General features: G+C 46.0%; 1 protein-coding gene across 1 annotated transcript in view; it reads left to right on the top strand.

Annotated features, from left to right (window-relative positions):
• Window positions 1-13,838, top strand: part of pde8b (phosphodiesterase 8B) — a 200,885-nt gene that overhangs the window by 152,759 nt on the left and 34,288 nt on the right. The window contains exon 10 of the mRNA XM_078396757.1: window positions 2,934-2,988. Coding sequence (XP_078252883.1) covers window positions 2,934-2,988 — 55 coding nt within the window. The remainder of the gene's footprint in view (window positions 1-2,933; window positions 2,989-13,838) is intronic.

The following is a 13,838-nucleotide window of genomic DNA, read 5'->3' as shown; positions in this document are numbered from 1 at the left end:
TTGTGCACTGGGATATCGGTATAATAAAGGAGGAGGAATAAGGGTCATTGTGTGGAATGCCACGTAGAATTTTGACTGTAAAACCAAAGTAATTAATCTTGTCGCATTATTCAGAATTATGTTTTGTCTTCATTTACCATTATAGTAATCTAATCTTGTGATCAATACCGGTGATTGAGTGTGACATGTTCAATTTTCCTCCATTAAATATGAAATAGATTAAAAGCCCATATAAATCCTGGAGTGGTTTATTTATAAAGAGAGCATGTCTCGCAGTGGTTCGAACGCTTTCAGTAAATGATTGTCACTCTGACCGGATGACAGTTAATATGTGTCATTACCAGCAGTTATAATCGGAATTTCCATATGCCACAGTTTATCATAGGACTGGTTGATATTCCCGTAGGACTTACTTGTCAACTCAGTGCGGCACAGTGGCGCAGCTGGTAGAGCTGCTGCCTCACAGCGCCAGAGACCCTGGTTCGATCCTGACTATGGGTGTTGTCTGTAGGGGCCACAGTTTAAGAATAAGGGGTAGGCCATTTAGAACTGAGATGAGGAAAAACTTTTTCAGTCAGAGAGTTGTGAATCTGTGGAATTCTCTGCCTCAGAAGGCAGTGGAGGCCAATTCTCTGAATGCATTCAAGAGAGAGCTGGATAGAGCTCTTAAGGATAGCGGAGTCAGGGGGTACGGGGAGAAGGCAGGAACGGGGTACTGATTGAGAATGATCAGCCATGATCACATTGAATGGCGGTGCTGGCTCGAAGGGCTGAATGGCCTCCTCCTGCACCTATTGTCTATTGTCTATTGTCTATTGTACCGAGTTTGTACGCTCTCCCCGTGACCACGTGGGTTTTCTCCGGGTGCTCCGGTTTCCTTGCAAAGTCATGCGGGTTTGGAGGTTAATTGACTTCTGTAAATTGCCCGGAGTGTGTACGATGTGAAAGTGGGATAACATGGAACTAGTGTGCAGGTGGTCAATGATCGGTGTGGACTTGGTGGACCAAAGGGCCTGTTTCCCCACTGTATCTTTATTTAGTTTAGTTTAGTTTAGTATAGTTTAGTTTAGTTTAGTTTAGAGATACATCGCAGAAACAGGCCCTTCGGCCCATTGAGTCCGCGCAGACCAGCGATCCCCACACACTAACATTATCCTACATACACTAATTTACAATTTACAATTTAATCCACAATTTTCACCAAGCCAATTAGCCTACAAACCTGTACGCCTTCGGAGTGTGGGAGGAAACCGAAGATCTCGGAGAAAAACCACGCAGTCACGGGGAGAACGTACAAACTCCGTACGGACAGCACCCGTAATCAGGCTCTAACCCGCGTCTCTGGCGCTGTGAGGCATCAATTCTACCGCAGCGCTACCGGGCCGCCCGTCTCTGAACTAAAACTATGCAGGGTTGGGTAACGGATCTAGATTGCATCAATGCAAAGGCGGACAACAAATCAACAGTGAGTTTGCATTGCCACTGACTTTTGGTTCCTCTGGTGTCAGCGTCACCTCTCAACCAGCCACCACAGCCCCATTTGAGGCCAGCTCAAACACACAGGTCCACAGGCAAGGCTTCACTGTTGGCGTGAACCTTCCTCTGCCCTCAGCTGTTTTTCCCTTGAGATTCAGATTCTCGGCTTTGAGTTGCCATCTGTGATGATAGGAAGTCCAGTAATAGTCCCTGACCAAAGGTGGGTGACAAACACAGGAATGGATCGGGGGAATGCACCCTGAGTTTTTTGCTCAGGGTGGTGGAATCAAGAACCAGAGGGCATAGGTTTAATAGACAATAGACAATAGGTGCAGGAGGAGGCCATTCGGCCCTTTGAGTCAGCACCGCCATTCAATGTGATCTTGGCTGATCATTCTCAATCAGTACCCCGTTCCTGCCTTCTCCCCATACCCCCTGACTCCGCTATCCTTAAGAGCTCTATCTAGCTCTCTCTTGAATGAATTGGCCTCCACTGCCTTCTGAGGCAGTGAATTCCACAGATTCACAACTCTCTGACTGAAAAAGGTTTTTCCTCATCTCAGTTCTAAATGGCCTACCCCTTATTCTTAAACTGTGGCCCCTTGTTCTGGACTCCCCCAACATTGGGAACATGTTTCCTGCCTCTAACGTGTCCAACCCCTTAATAATCTTATACGTTTCGATAAGATCCCCTTTCATCCTTCTAAATTCCAGTGTATTTAAGGTGAGAGAGGAAATATTTAATAAGAACCCGAGGGGAAACTTTTCCACTCAGGGAGTGGTGGGTGTATGGAACAAGTTGCCAGAAACGTGGGGGTATGGGGAGAAGGCAGGAACGGGGTACTGATTGAGAATGATCAGCCATGATCACATTGAATGGTGGTGCTGGCTCGAAGGGCCGAATGGCCTATTCCTGCACCTATTGTTTATTGTCTATAAAAGGTGGTTGGGACAAGTGCTATAAATGTGTTTAAAAGATACTTGGATCGATACATGAACAGGGAATGATAACCATTGTTTTGCTTACAATACATAGGATATGTTGACATTGGCCCAATGGCAAGTTTTTTACATAGAGAGTAGACACATGGATATGCAGGGAATGGAGGGATATGGATCCCGTGTAGGCAGAGGGGATTAGTCTAGCACGGACATTGTGGGCCGAAGAGCCTGGTCCTGTGCTGTACTGTACTACGTTCTATGTTTACATTAACTGGGGGAGGCATCATGTAATACATGGCTTGACTGGGAAGCCCAAGAAACAAATCTAACCATGCATAATGGTGTCAACGTGATTGATGACGTGAGTATTGGCGTTTGCTTCCACGGGTGAATCATTAGAGAATGTCTTCACTGGCGGTGTTTAGCAATCTGAAGATGTCCCTGTGCTGCTTCCTGTCAAATACTGTTCATGTTTCCATCCAATCCCCTCAGGAGTAAACTGTGCTTTTTCTTAGGAAAATCAAGCACTTTGTGTCCATCAAGAAATTGTGTAACGATAGTCATAAGCAGGTAAGACACCTCCACAATGTTATCCCCACTCACGGGCTCTTTTAACGTAACGCAGCAGTCAGTGGTAGCTTGCAGTTGAAGTTGTAGCTTTTTAAATGCCGAGAAAAGTCATCTCAAACAGCGGGTGATGTTCTGTTGCCGCTTGTTAGCAATATGCCAAATTTCTATTTTATTCGATTTAACGTTTGATGGTACATCGCTTTATAATTGGGCATCTTTAATTGCGGTTTGAGTAAGTGAAACGACATTAAGATCACATTCTCATCGCAGCTAATTGCTGCTGCCGCGTCTGAAGCTGCTGTTCTCACTCCTCAATTTCTAAGCAATTAGCTTTAACTGGAGTTTCACTCAAGCAGCTCTCCATTATATCCACCACACCACGGCTGCAATCACTGTGAAGTCTTGCTGCTGCAAATCTTGTTAGCCGCCCTGTAAAATGGGCTCACTTCACCTTCCGGGAGGAAAAGGGGAAAAGCAGGCATGAGAGTCATAGTCATGGAGTGATCCAGTGTGGAAACAGGCCCTTCGGCCAAACTTGCCCACGCCGGCCAACATGTCCCATCCACACTAGTCCCACCTGCCGGCGTTTGGTCCATATCCCTCCAAACCTGTCCGATCCATGTACCTGTCTAAATGTTTCTTAAATGTTGCAATAGATAATAGATAATAGGTGCAGGAGGAGGCCATTCGGCCCTTCGAGCCAGCACCGCCATTCGATGTGATCATGGCTGATCATTCTCAATCAGTACCCCGTTCCTGCCTTCTCCCCATACCCCCTGACTCCGCTATCCTTAAGAGCTCTATCTAGCTCTCTCTTGAATGCTTTCAGAGAATTGGCCTCCACTGCCTTCTGAGGCAGAGAATTCCACAGATTCACAGCTCTCTGACTGAAAAAGTTTTTCCTCATCTCAGTTCTAAATGGCCTACCCCTTATTCTTAAACTGTGGCCCCCTTGTTCTGGACTCCCCCAACATTGGGGAACATGTTTCCTGCCTCTAACGTGTCCAACCCCTTAATAATCTTATACGTTTCGATAAGATCTCCTTTCATCCTTCTAAAGCTCGTTCCATACACCTACCACCCTTTGTGTGAAAAAGTTACCCCTCAGGTTCCTATTAAATCTTTCCCCTCCCTTAAACCTACGTCCTCTGGTTCTCGATTCCCCAACTCTGGGGCCAGAGACTGTGCGTCTCTACCTGATCTGTTCCTCTAAACGACAGCCAGTTGAGTGCGTCAACTCTTGACGTTCCTGATGCGGAAACAAGATTTGCCTTTCTTCAAAACTCTCTTTCATTCTTATGACTAATGACTTAGACGAAGGGATTAAAAGTACCATTAGCAAATTTGCAGATGATACTAAGTTGGGGGGGTAGTGTGAATTGTGAGGAAGATGCAATAAGGCTGCAGGGTGACCTGGACAGGTTGTGTGAGTGGGCGGATACATGGCAGATGCAGTTTAATGTAGATAAGTGTGAGGTTATTCACTTTGGAAGTAAGAATAGAAAGGCAGATTATTATCTGAATGGTGTCAAGTTAGGAGGAGGGGGAGTTCAACGAGATCTGGGTGTCCTAGTGCATCAGTCAATGAAAGGAAGCATGCAGGTACAGCAGGCAGTGAAGAAAGCCAATGGAATGTTGGCCTTCGTAACAAGAGGAGTTGAGTATAGGAGCAAAGAGGTCCTTCTACAGTTGTACCGGGCCCTGGTGAGACCGCACCTGGAGTACTGTGTGCAGTTTTGGTCTCCAAATTTGAGGAAGGATATTCTTGCTATGGAGGGCGTGCAGCGTAGGTTCACTAGGTTAATTCCCGGAATGGCGGGACTGTCGTATGTTGAAAGGCTGGAGCGATTGGGCTTGTATACACTGGAATTTAGAAGGATGAGGGGGGATCTTATTGAAACATATAAGATAATTAGGGGATTGGACACATTAGAGGCAGATAACATGTTCCCAATGTTGGGGGAGTCCAGAACAAGGGGCCACAGTTTGAGAATAAGGGGTAGGCCATTTAGAACGGAGATGAGGAAGAACTTTTTCAGTCAGAGGGTGGTGAAGGTGTGGAATTCTCTGCCTCAGAAGGCAGTGGAGGCCAGTTCGTTGGATGCTTTCAAGAGAGAGCTGGATAGAGCTCTTAAGGATAGCGGAGTGAGGGGGTATGGGGAGAAGGCAGGAACGGGGTACTGATTGATAGTGATCAGCCATGATCGCATTGAATGGCGGTGCTGGCTCGAAGGGCTGAATGGCCTACTCCTGCACCTATTGTCTATTGTCTATTGTCTATTCCCCTTTTCTCCCGCTTCCTGCCCTTAATGTAGTTTAACTCCACATACCTCATCCTCTGCCACACAATCCATATGGATTTCATTAGTCTGAAGAAGGGTCCTGACCCGAAACGTCACCTGTCCATGTTCTCCAGAGTTACTGCCTGCCCCGCTGAGGTCCTCCAGCATTTTGTATCTTATTCAGAACCCTAATGGGATTGAGATCCTCGTCTACCTAGCCTTGAGTGTTGGAAACACTGCAAGCACCTCTGGTACTGACTGCCTACGGTCTGCTAACTCGAGCACAAATTGTGAATCAAAACAGTTTTTGAGTGCTCGAAACAGGCCCAAACAGCGCGGAAACAGGCCCTATGGCCCACCGAGTCTACGTGAACCATCAAACACCTGTCCACACTCGTTCTATGACATCCAACATTTGCACCCACTCCCTAAACACGAGGGGCAATTTACAGAGAACAATTAACCTACAAACCCGCACTTCTTTGGAAACGGGCCCTTCGGCCCACCTAGTCCACGCCAGCCATCGATCACCCGTTCACACTAGTTCTATGTTATCCCACTTTTGCAACTGCGCACTACACACGAGGAGGCAACTTACAGAGACCAATTAACCTACACATCTGCACATCTTTGTGGCGCACCTGGAGGAACCCCTTGCATTGACGGGGGTAACGTGCAAACCCCACACAGCCAGCAGCTGAGGTCGGGATTGAACCGGGGTCTTTGGTGCTGTAAGACAGCAGCTCTACCATCTGTGCCACTGTGTCACCCTAATCTCCTGGTCGTACTCAACTGGGCCAAGTCACTTGTGTAGGAAGGAACTGCAAACGCTGGTTTAAACCGAAGACAGACACAAAAAGCTGGAGTAACTCAGCGGGACAGGCAGCATCACTGGCGAAAAGGAATAGGTGAAGACGTTCTGGGTCGAGACCCTTCTACAGAATGAGAGTCGGGGGGGAAAGGGGAAGTAACGTCTATATCTTTCGTTCCCCTTTCCCCTGATTCTCAGTCTGAAGAAGGGTCTCGACCCAAAGCGTCACCCTATCCCTTTTCTCCAGAGATGCTGCCTGACCCGCTCAATTACTCCAGCACTTTGTGTCTGTCTCAGGCCTAGTCACCAGCTGACCTATCATATTAATTTTTCCTCTGATGCTTGCAGGAATTTAACATACACTTGCTGATTAGCAAGACTGCTACTGGGGCTTTCACAAGTTCACCAGCCATGGGTGTGTAACATGCAATGCCGTAATATTCGTCTCAGTTGAGGCACTGAGCACGGCGGTGGGCTGAGCAGCGCCATGACCTGTTGGTTTCATGTGAATGCAAAGTTAAAATGGGAAAGGGTTGCATGATCACTTGAGTCTACTGTCGACACTTGGGAAAATTCATTACTGAACCAGCTTAAAGTTGATCTCATTAGCTGTACATCCAGTGTATTTTGTCAGAACACTCAGCACCTGTTCGTCTATCTAAATCAAATTTGCCTAATTAGAGGAAATAAAGGAACTGCAGATGAAATGTGTATGAATTGAACTGCAGATGATGGTTTACAAAAAACAGACACAAAGTAACTCAGCGGGTCAGGCAGCATCTCTGGAGAACATGGATAGGTGACGTTTCAGGTCCCAACCCGAAACATCATCCAACCATGTTCTCCAAACATGCTGCCTGACCCGCTGAAGACTGGAGCGACTAGGCTTGTATACACTGGAATTTAGAAGGATGAGAGGGGATCTTATCGAAACGTATAAGATTATTAAGGGGTTGGACACGTTAGAGGCAGGAAACATGTTCCCAATGTTGGGGGAGTCCAGAACCAGGGGCCACAGTTTAAGAATAAGGGGTAGGCCATTTAGAACAGAGATGAGGAAAAACATTTTCAGTCAGCGAGTTGTGAATCTGTGGAATTCTCTGCTTCAGAAGGCAGTGGAGGCCAATTCTCTGAATGCATTCAAGACAGAGCTAGATAGAGCTCTTAAGGATAGCGGAGTCAGGGGGTATGGGGAGAAGGCAGGAACGGGGTACTGATTGAGAATGATCAGCCATTAAATCATTCATCACATTGAATGGCGGTGCTGGCTCGAAGGGCCGAATGACCTACTCCTGCTCCTATTGTCTATTGTCTATTGAATTACTCCAGCACTTTGTGTCCTTTTTTGCCTGACTAGAGGCCGGCACGATGGCGCAGCAGTAGAGTTGCTGCCTTACTGTGCCAGAAACCCGGGTTCCATCCTGACTATGGGTGCTGACTGTCCAGAGTGTGTACATTCTCCCTGTGACCACATGGGTTTTCTCCAGGCGCTCCGATTTCCTCCCACCCTCCAAAGACGTACAGGTTGTAGGTTAATTGTCTTTGGTAAAATTGTGAATTGTCCCTAGTGTGTAGGATAGTGCTAGTGTACAGGAATCCCTGGTCGGCGTGGACTCAGTAGGCCAAAGGGCCTGTTTCCGGCTGTATCTCTAAAGTGTAAAGTCTAAAGGTTGTGGGTCAAATTCTTGAAGTTGATTGTTTGCTGGTATGTCTTGTAATCTCCAATGAAATCCATCCACACCACGTCAGATACTATTCAGGTTGATCAGTGTGGTTGGTGGTGTAGTGATGAAGTGATGGGTCCAGTAATTCATAGGTTTGAACCAAAGTCACAGAGGTACAGGTTCAAAACCCACCATGGTAGGAAGTTAAATAATTGTTTTTAGTGTGCAGCCACGGTGGCACAGCGGTAGAGTTGCTGCCTTACAGCACTTGCAGCGCCAGAGACCCAGGTTCGATCCAGACTACAGGTGCTGTCTGTGCAGAGTTTGTATGTTCTCCCCGTGACCGCATGGGTTTTCTCCCAGATCTTCGGTTTCCTCCCGCACACTAAAGACGTAGAGGTTTGTAGGTTAATTGGCTTGGTGAATGTGTAAATTGTCCCTAGTGTGTGTAGGATAGTGTTAATGTGCGGGGATCGCTGGTCGGTGTGGACTCAGTGGGCCGAAGGGCCTGTTTCCGCGCTGTGTCTCTAAACTAAACTAAACTAAACATGACAGAACATAGAGTTGTAACGACCTCCAGATAACATTATATCCCAGGACATGAATTTAAAAGGATGAGGGGGTCTCATTGAAACCTACCAGATAATGAAAGGTCTAGATAAAGTGGACGTGGAAAGGATGTTTCCAGTAATGGGAGAGTCTAGAACCACAGGCACAGCCTCAGAATAAAAGGACGTACCTTCAGAATGGAGATGTGGAGGGATTTATTTAGCCAAGGGGTGATGAATCGTGGAATTCATTGCCACGGATGACCATGGAGGCCAAGTCAATGGGTATTTTTAAAGCAGAGATTGATAGGTTCTTGATCGGTAAAGGGTCAAAGGTTCCGGGGAGAAGGCAGAAGAAAGGGGTTGAGAGGGAAAAGTAAATCAGCATTGATTGAATGGTGGAGTGGACTTGATGGGCTGAATGGCCAATTCTGCTCCTGTGTCTTACGGTCTCCTGATCTTGTTCCCTGAATCGTGGCACTGCTACTGCCATGAAGATAGTTTAAACTGTTTACTTTGTTCATCTTTTGAGAAATTTATTTTTTGGAGTCCAAACCTTGAAATGCTAAGACTTGCTCCGAACAAGTGCTTAGATTTGGGTCTGTGCCGACACTTTCACAATGCAGCCTGTGGCTCCAGACTGTTTCATTCTCCTGTTTAATTAAGGCAGCAAATCTGTACAGATTAGAGGAGGTTGAATTTCACTTTCAGCACTGAATAGCCAAGGTTCTTTTGTAGCCCCGTCCTTGTTGGAATCTAGCGGTGAACTGCCAGGCACAGAACAAGTGTCCCAAAGCAATTACCCAATTTGGAGCCTCAGGTTTTGGCCTGACTTGTAGAATCATAGAGCCATACAGCATGGAAACAGGCCCTTCGGCCCAACCTGCCCACACCGGCCAACATGTCCCAGCTATAGTCCCACCTGCCCAAGTTTGGCCCACACCCCTCTAAACCTGTCCTATCCACGTACCTGTCTAACTGTTTCTTAAATGTTGGGATAGTCCCAGCCTCAACCACCTCCTCTGGCAGCTTGTTCAATACACCCACCACCCTTTGTGTGAAAACGTTGCCCCTCTTTTCCACTTCACCGTAAACCTATGTCCTCTGGTCCTCGACTCCTCTACTCTGGGCATCTACCCGATCTATCTTTTTATTTATTTTTAGAGATACAGCGCGGAAACAGGCCCTTCGGCCCACCGAGTCCGCACCTCCCAGCGATCCCCGCACATTAACACTATCCTACACACACTAGGGACAATTTTTTTAAAACATTTGCCCAGCCAATTAACCTACATACCTGTACGTCTTTGGAGTGTGGGAGGAAACCGAAGGTCTCGGAGAAAACCCACGCAGGTCACGGGGAGAACGTACAAACTCCGTACAGACGGCGCCCGTAGTCAGGATCGAACCTGAGTCTCCGGCGCTGCATTCGCTGTAAAGCAGCAACTCTACCGCTTCGCCACCGTGCCGCCTCTCATGATTTTATACAACTCTAATAAGATCACCCCTCATCCTCCTGCACTCCTCGGGTGCATGCAAGGAGGCAGGAGGAGGTCATATGATCGTAAAGGTTTACGGTTATTGAGTCAGCAGAGACCCAGGTCAGAGAGGACTACTTCCAACCCCCACAAATTTTAGTCAACACTTGGCTTTGCAGGCTCCTCTCTTTTCCATCAATTAAATATCACTCCAGGACTCGTGAAGTAGCTGGGAGAAAAATAAAAACTGCAAATGCTGGTACTCTGAATTTTTTTTGTTGTAAATTACAGGAATGTAGAGCAACACCTGAGCCTGAGAGTTAATAAATGATCCTGACAAAGCTAAAAAAATAAAATACCAACCAGTGGTTCAGTAGCACAGCGGTAGAGTTGCTGACTTACAGTGCCAGAGACCTGTGTTCGATCCTGACTACGGATGCTGTCTGTTCAGAGTTTTGTACGTTCTCCCCGTGACCACAAGGGTTTTCTCCGGGTGCTCCCGTTTCCTCACACATTTCAAAGACGTGCAGGTTTGTAGGTTAATTGGCTGCTATTAAATTCTTCCTAGTGTGTAGACTTGAACTAGAGTATTGGTGAGCAGTGGTCAGCACGGACCCAATAGGCCGAAGGGCATGATTCCACGCTGTATCTCTAAAACAAACCTAAAACTGGCCCTATTTTTTGGGGTCTGAACTGACCTGTTTGTGGATCTATACCATGTTCTGTCTTTGCTCCTTCATGGAGCGACTTGTAACTTGCAAGCCATTTAGAAGTGGGGGAGCATAGTGGCACAGCAGTAGAGTTGCTGCCTTACAGGGCCAGAGAACTGGGTACGATCCTGACTAGAGGTGCTGTCTGTACAGAGTTTGTTTGTTCTCCCTGTGACCGCGTGGGTTTTCTCCGGGTGCTTCGGGTTCCTCCCACATCCCAAGGACGTGTAGATTAATTGACTTCTGTAAATTGCCCCCAGTGTGTGGGATGCAAAACTGGGATAACGTAGAATTAGTGTACAGGGTTGATCGTTGGTCAGCGTGGACTTGGTGGGCCAAAGGGCCTGTTTCCAAGCTGCATCGTTAAACTAAACTAAATCGTAACTGGCACAGTAGGAGGCCATTTGGCCCATCAGTACCTTGGCAGCTCCTCGTAGAACAGAGCTGTGCAAATTATCCCCACTCTTATACCTAGCCAGTTTCCTTTTGAAAGTACTAATTGACTCTGTTTTCACTACCTTCACAGGCAGTGAATCTTGATCTCTCATTATCTCATTGCTTTGCCTTTATAATATGTCTGTTGTCAGGACCTATTTCCAGTACTAGCTATCTGTTCCAAGAGGCACTTTTTAACATGCATCAAATTTCCTATTTACTCAAGCACTAACACACTTGATTAGTTCTTAAACGATAAAAGATATTGCTCGTGAATATTTAAGGTCAACCAAGCAGTGAGGGATTATTGAGACAGATTTATTTTTGTGTGGCTTTCATTATCTTCTGGTCTTTAGGAGTGGAGTATACTCCAAGAAATAAATTCATCGAAAATATTTCTTCAGAATTATTCCCCTTTCTATTTCCATTTTGTTCTGTCAAGGTTATTTAAAATCATGGGAACATAAAACGATAAGGAGAGTCATGGTGTCCATTTTCATCCATTCTCCGGCCCCTCATGAAGACCATCCCCACACTTAGAAACATAGAAAATAGGCGCAGGAGTGGGCCATTCGGCCCTTCGAGCCAGCACCGGCATTCAATATGATCATGGCTGATCATCGAAAACCAGTACCCCGTTCCTGCTTTCTCCCCATGTCCCTTGATTCCTTTAGCCCTAAGAGCTAAATCTAGCTCCCTCTTGAAAACATCCAGCGAATTGGCCTCCACTGCCTTCTGTGGCAGAGAATTCCATAGATTCACAACTCTGGGTGAAAAAGGTTTTCCTCATCTTAGTCCTAAATGGCCAAACTGTGACCCCTGGTTCTTTACTCTCTCAACATCGGGAACATTTTTCCTGCATCTAGCCTGTCCAATCTCTTAAGAATTATCTATGTTTCTATAAGATCCTCTCTCATCATTCTAAATTCCAGTGAATACAAGCCCAGTCGCTCCATTCTTTCATCATATGTCAGTCCCGCCATCCCGGGAATTAACCTGATGAACCTATGCTGCACTCCCTCGTGAATCTTGAATTTTAACTTTCTTCCTCCAAATTACTTCCATATCTTGATCATTCTTTACGTGGCACAGATTGCTTTGAAACAAGTTGTGGGTTTGCTTTTTACTGGTCCAACACTTGAATTTTCTCCTCCTCTTCAAGATAATTAAATGTATGTTTCAGGGATTTATTTTCCAAGAACATAATGTTTTAAAAATGCCACCTGGGGTCTCCTTTGAAAGCTGGAGTCAAATTCTTCCCGAGCTTTCCTCAAAACACAAGCTTCTAATCCAAGTAGATAGACACAAAAAGCTGGGGATAACTCAGCGGGTCGGGTAGCATCTCTAGAGAAAAAGAATAGGTGACGTTTCAGCTCGAGACCCTTCTTCAGACTAAGAGTCCACCTCAGGACTCTTAGTCTGAAGAAGGGTCTCAGTCCAAAACATCACTTATTCCTTTCCTCTGGAGATGCTGCCTGACTCGCCAAGTTACTCCAATCTTTGTGTCCATCTTTGTGTCATCCAGCATCTGCAGTTCCTTCCTACACACTTCTAAACGAAGTATCTTTTTGGTACTTCTCTGCACATCCCCCAATGTTTTGATGTTTCATTTACCTGTACACCTTAAAGACAAATAAAATGGATGTTTTACAAGGTGGCTTACATTAGTGTGTAGGAAGGAACTGGAGATGCTGGTTTAAACCAATGTTAGACACAGAAAGTTGGAGTAACTCAGCGGGACAGGCAGCATCTCTGGAGAGAAGGAACGGGCGATGTTTCGGGTCGTGACCCTTCTTCAGTGTTGGAATGAAAGTGAAATAACTCAACTTGCTGGAAATCTGAAATAGAAATAGAAAAAGCAGGAAAGTTGTACAGGGCATTGGTGAGACCACACCTGGAGTATTGCGTACAGTTTTGGTCTCCTAATCTGAGGAAAGACATTCTTGCCAAAGAGGGAGTACAGAAAAGGTTCACCAGATTGATTCCTGGGATGGCAGGACTTTCATATGAAGAAAGACTGGATAGACTCGGCTTGTACTCGCTGGAATTTAGAAGAATGAGGGGTGATCTTATAGAAACTTACAAAATTCTTAAGGGGCTGGGCAGGCTAGATGCAGGAAGATTGTTCCCGATGTTGGGGAAGTCCAGAACAAGGGTTCACAGTTTAAGGATAAGGGGGAAGTCTTTTACGACCGAGATGAGAAAGTTTTTTTTCACACAGAGAGTGGTGAATCTGTGGAATTCTCTGCCACAGAAGGTAGTTGAGGCCAGTTCATTGGCTATATTTAAGAGGGAGTTAGATGTGGCCCTTGTGGCTAAAGGGATCAGGGGGTATGGAGAGAAGGCAGGTACGGGATACTGAGTTGGATGATCAGCCATGATCATATTGAATGGCGGTGCAGGCTCGAAGGGCCGAATGGCCTCCTCCTGCACCTATTTTCTATGTTTCTATGTTTCTATGAAATACTCAGCAGGTCAGGCAGCAACTCAGGAAAGAAAAACAGAGTTAATGTTTCAGTTCAACAATCCAAGCTTCGACCTGAAATGTTAACTCTGTTTCTGTTTCTACCGATGCTTTCTGATCTTCCGAATGTTTCCAGCATCTTCTGCTTTTATTACACTAGTATTTGTCTTGTTCCTCCAGTGGAGGTTACAGTTGGTGAACTCCAGCAGGAATTCAAACCTATTAAATACAGACCAGTCTTGCAACAAACACTTTCTAAATTTGGAGTCATAGTCATACAGCACAGAAAGAGGCCCTTCGGCCCAACTCATTCATGCTGACCAAAATGCCCCTTCTAAGCCAGTCCCATTTACCCGCCCATATCCTCTAAACCTTTCCTATCCGCATAACTGTCCAAATGTCTTTTAACTATATATTTTTTTCAATTTTAACCATAGAATAGCCATGAAGCTTTGCAT

The sequence above is a fragment of the Rhinoraja longicauda genome, chromosome 3 (genome assembly GCF_053455715.1).
Source record: "Rhinoraja longicauda isolate Sanriku21f chromosome 3, sRhiLon1.1, whole genome shotgun sequence".
NCBI lineage: Eukaryota > Metazoa > Chordata > Chondrichthyes > Rajiformes > Arhynchobatidae > Rhinoraja > Rhinoraja longicauda.
Note: the sequence above shows the minus strand (reverse complement) of the source record. Positions and strands in the feature narration are given on the sequence as shown.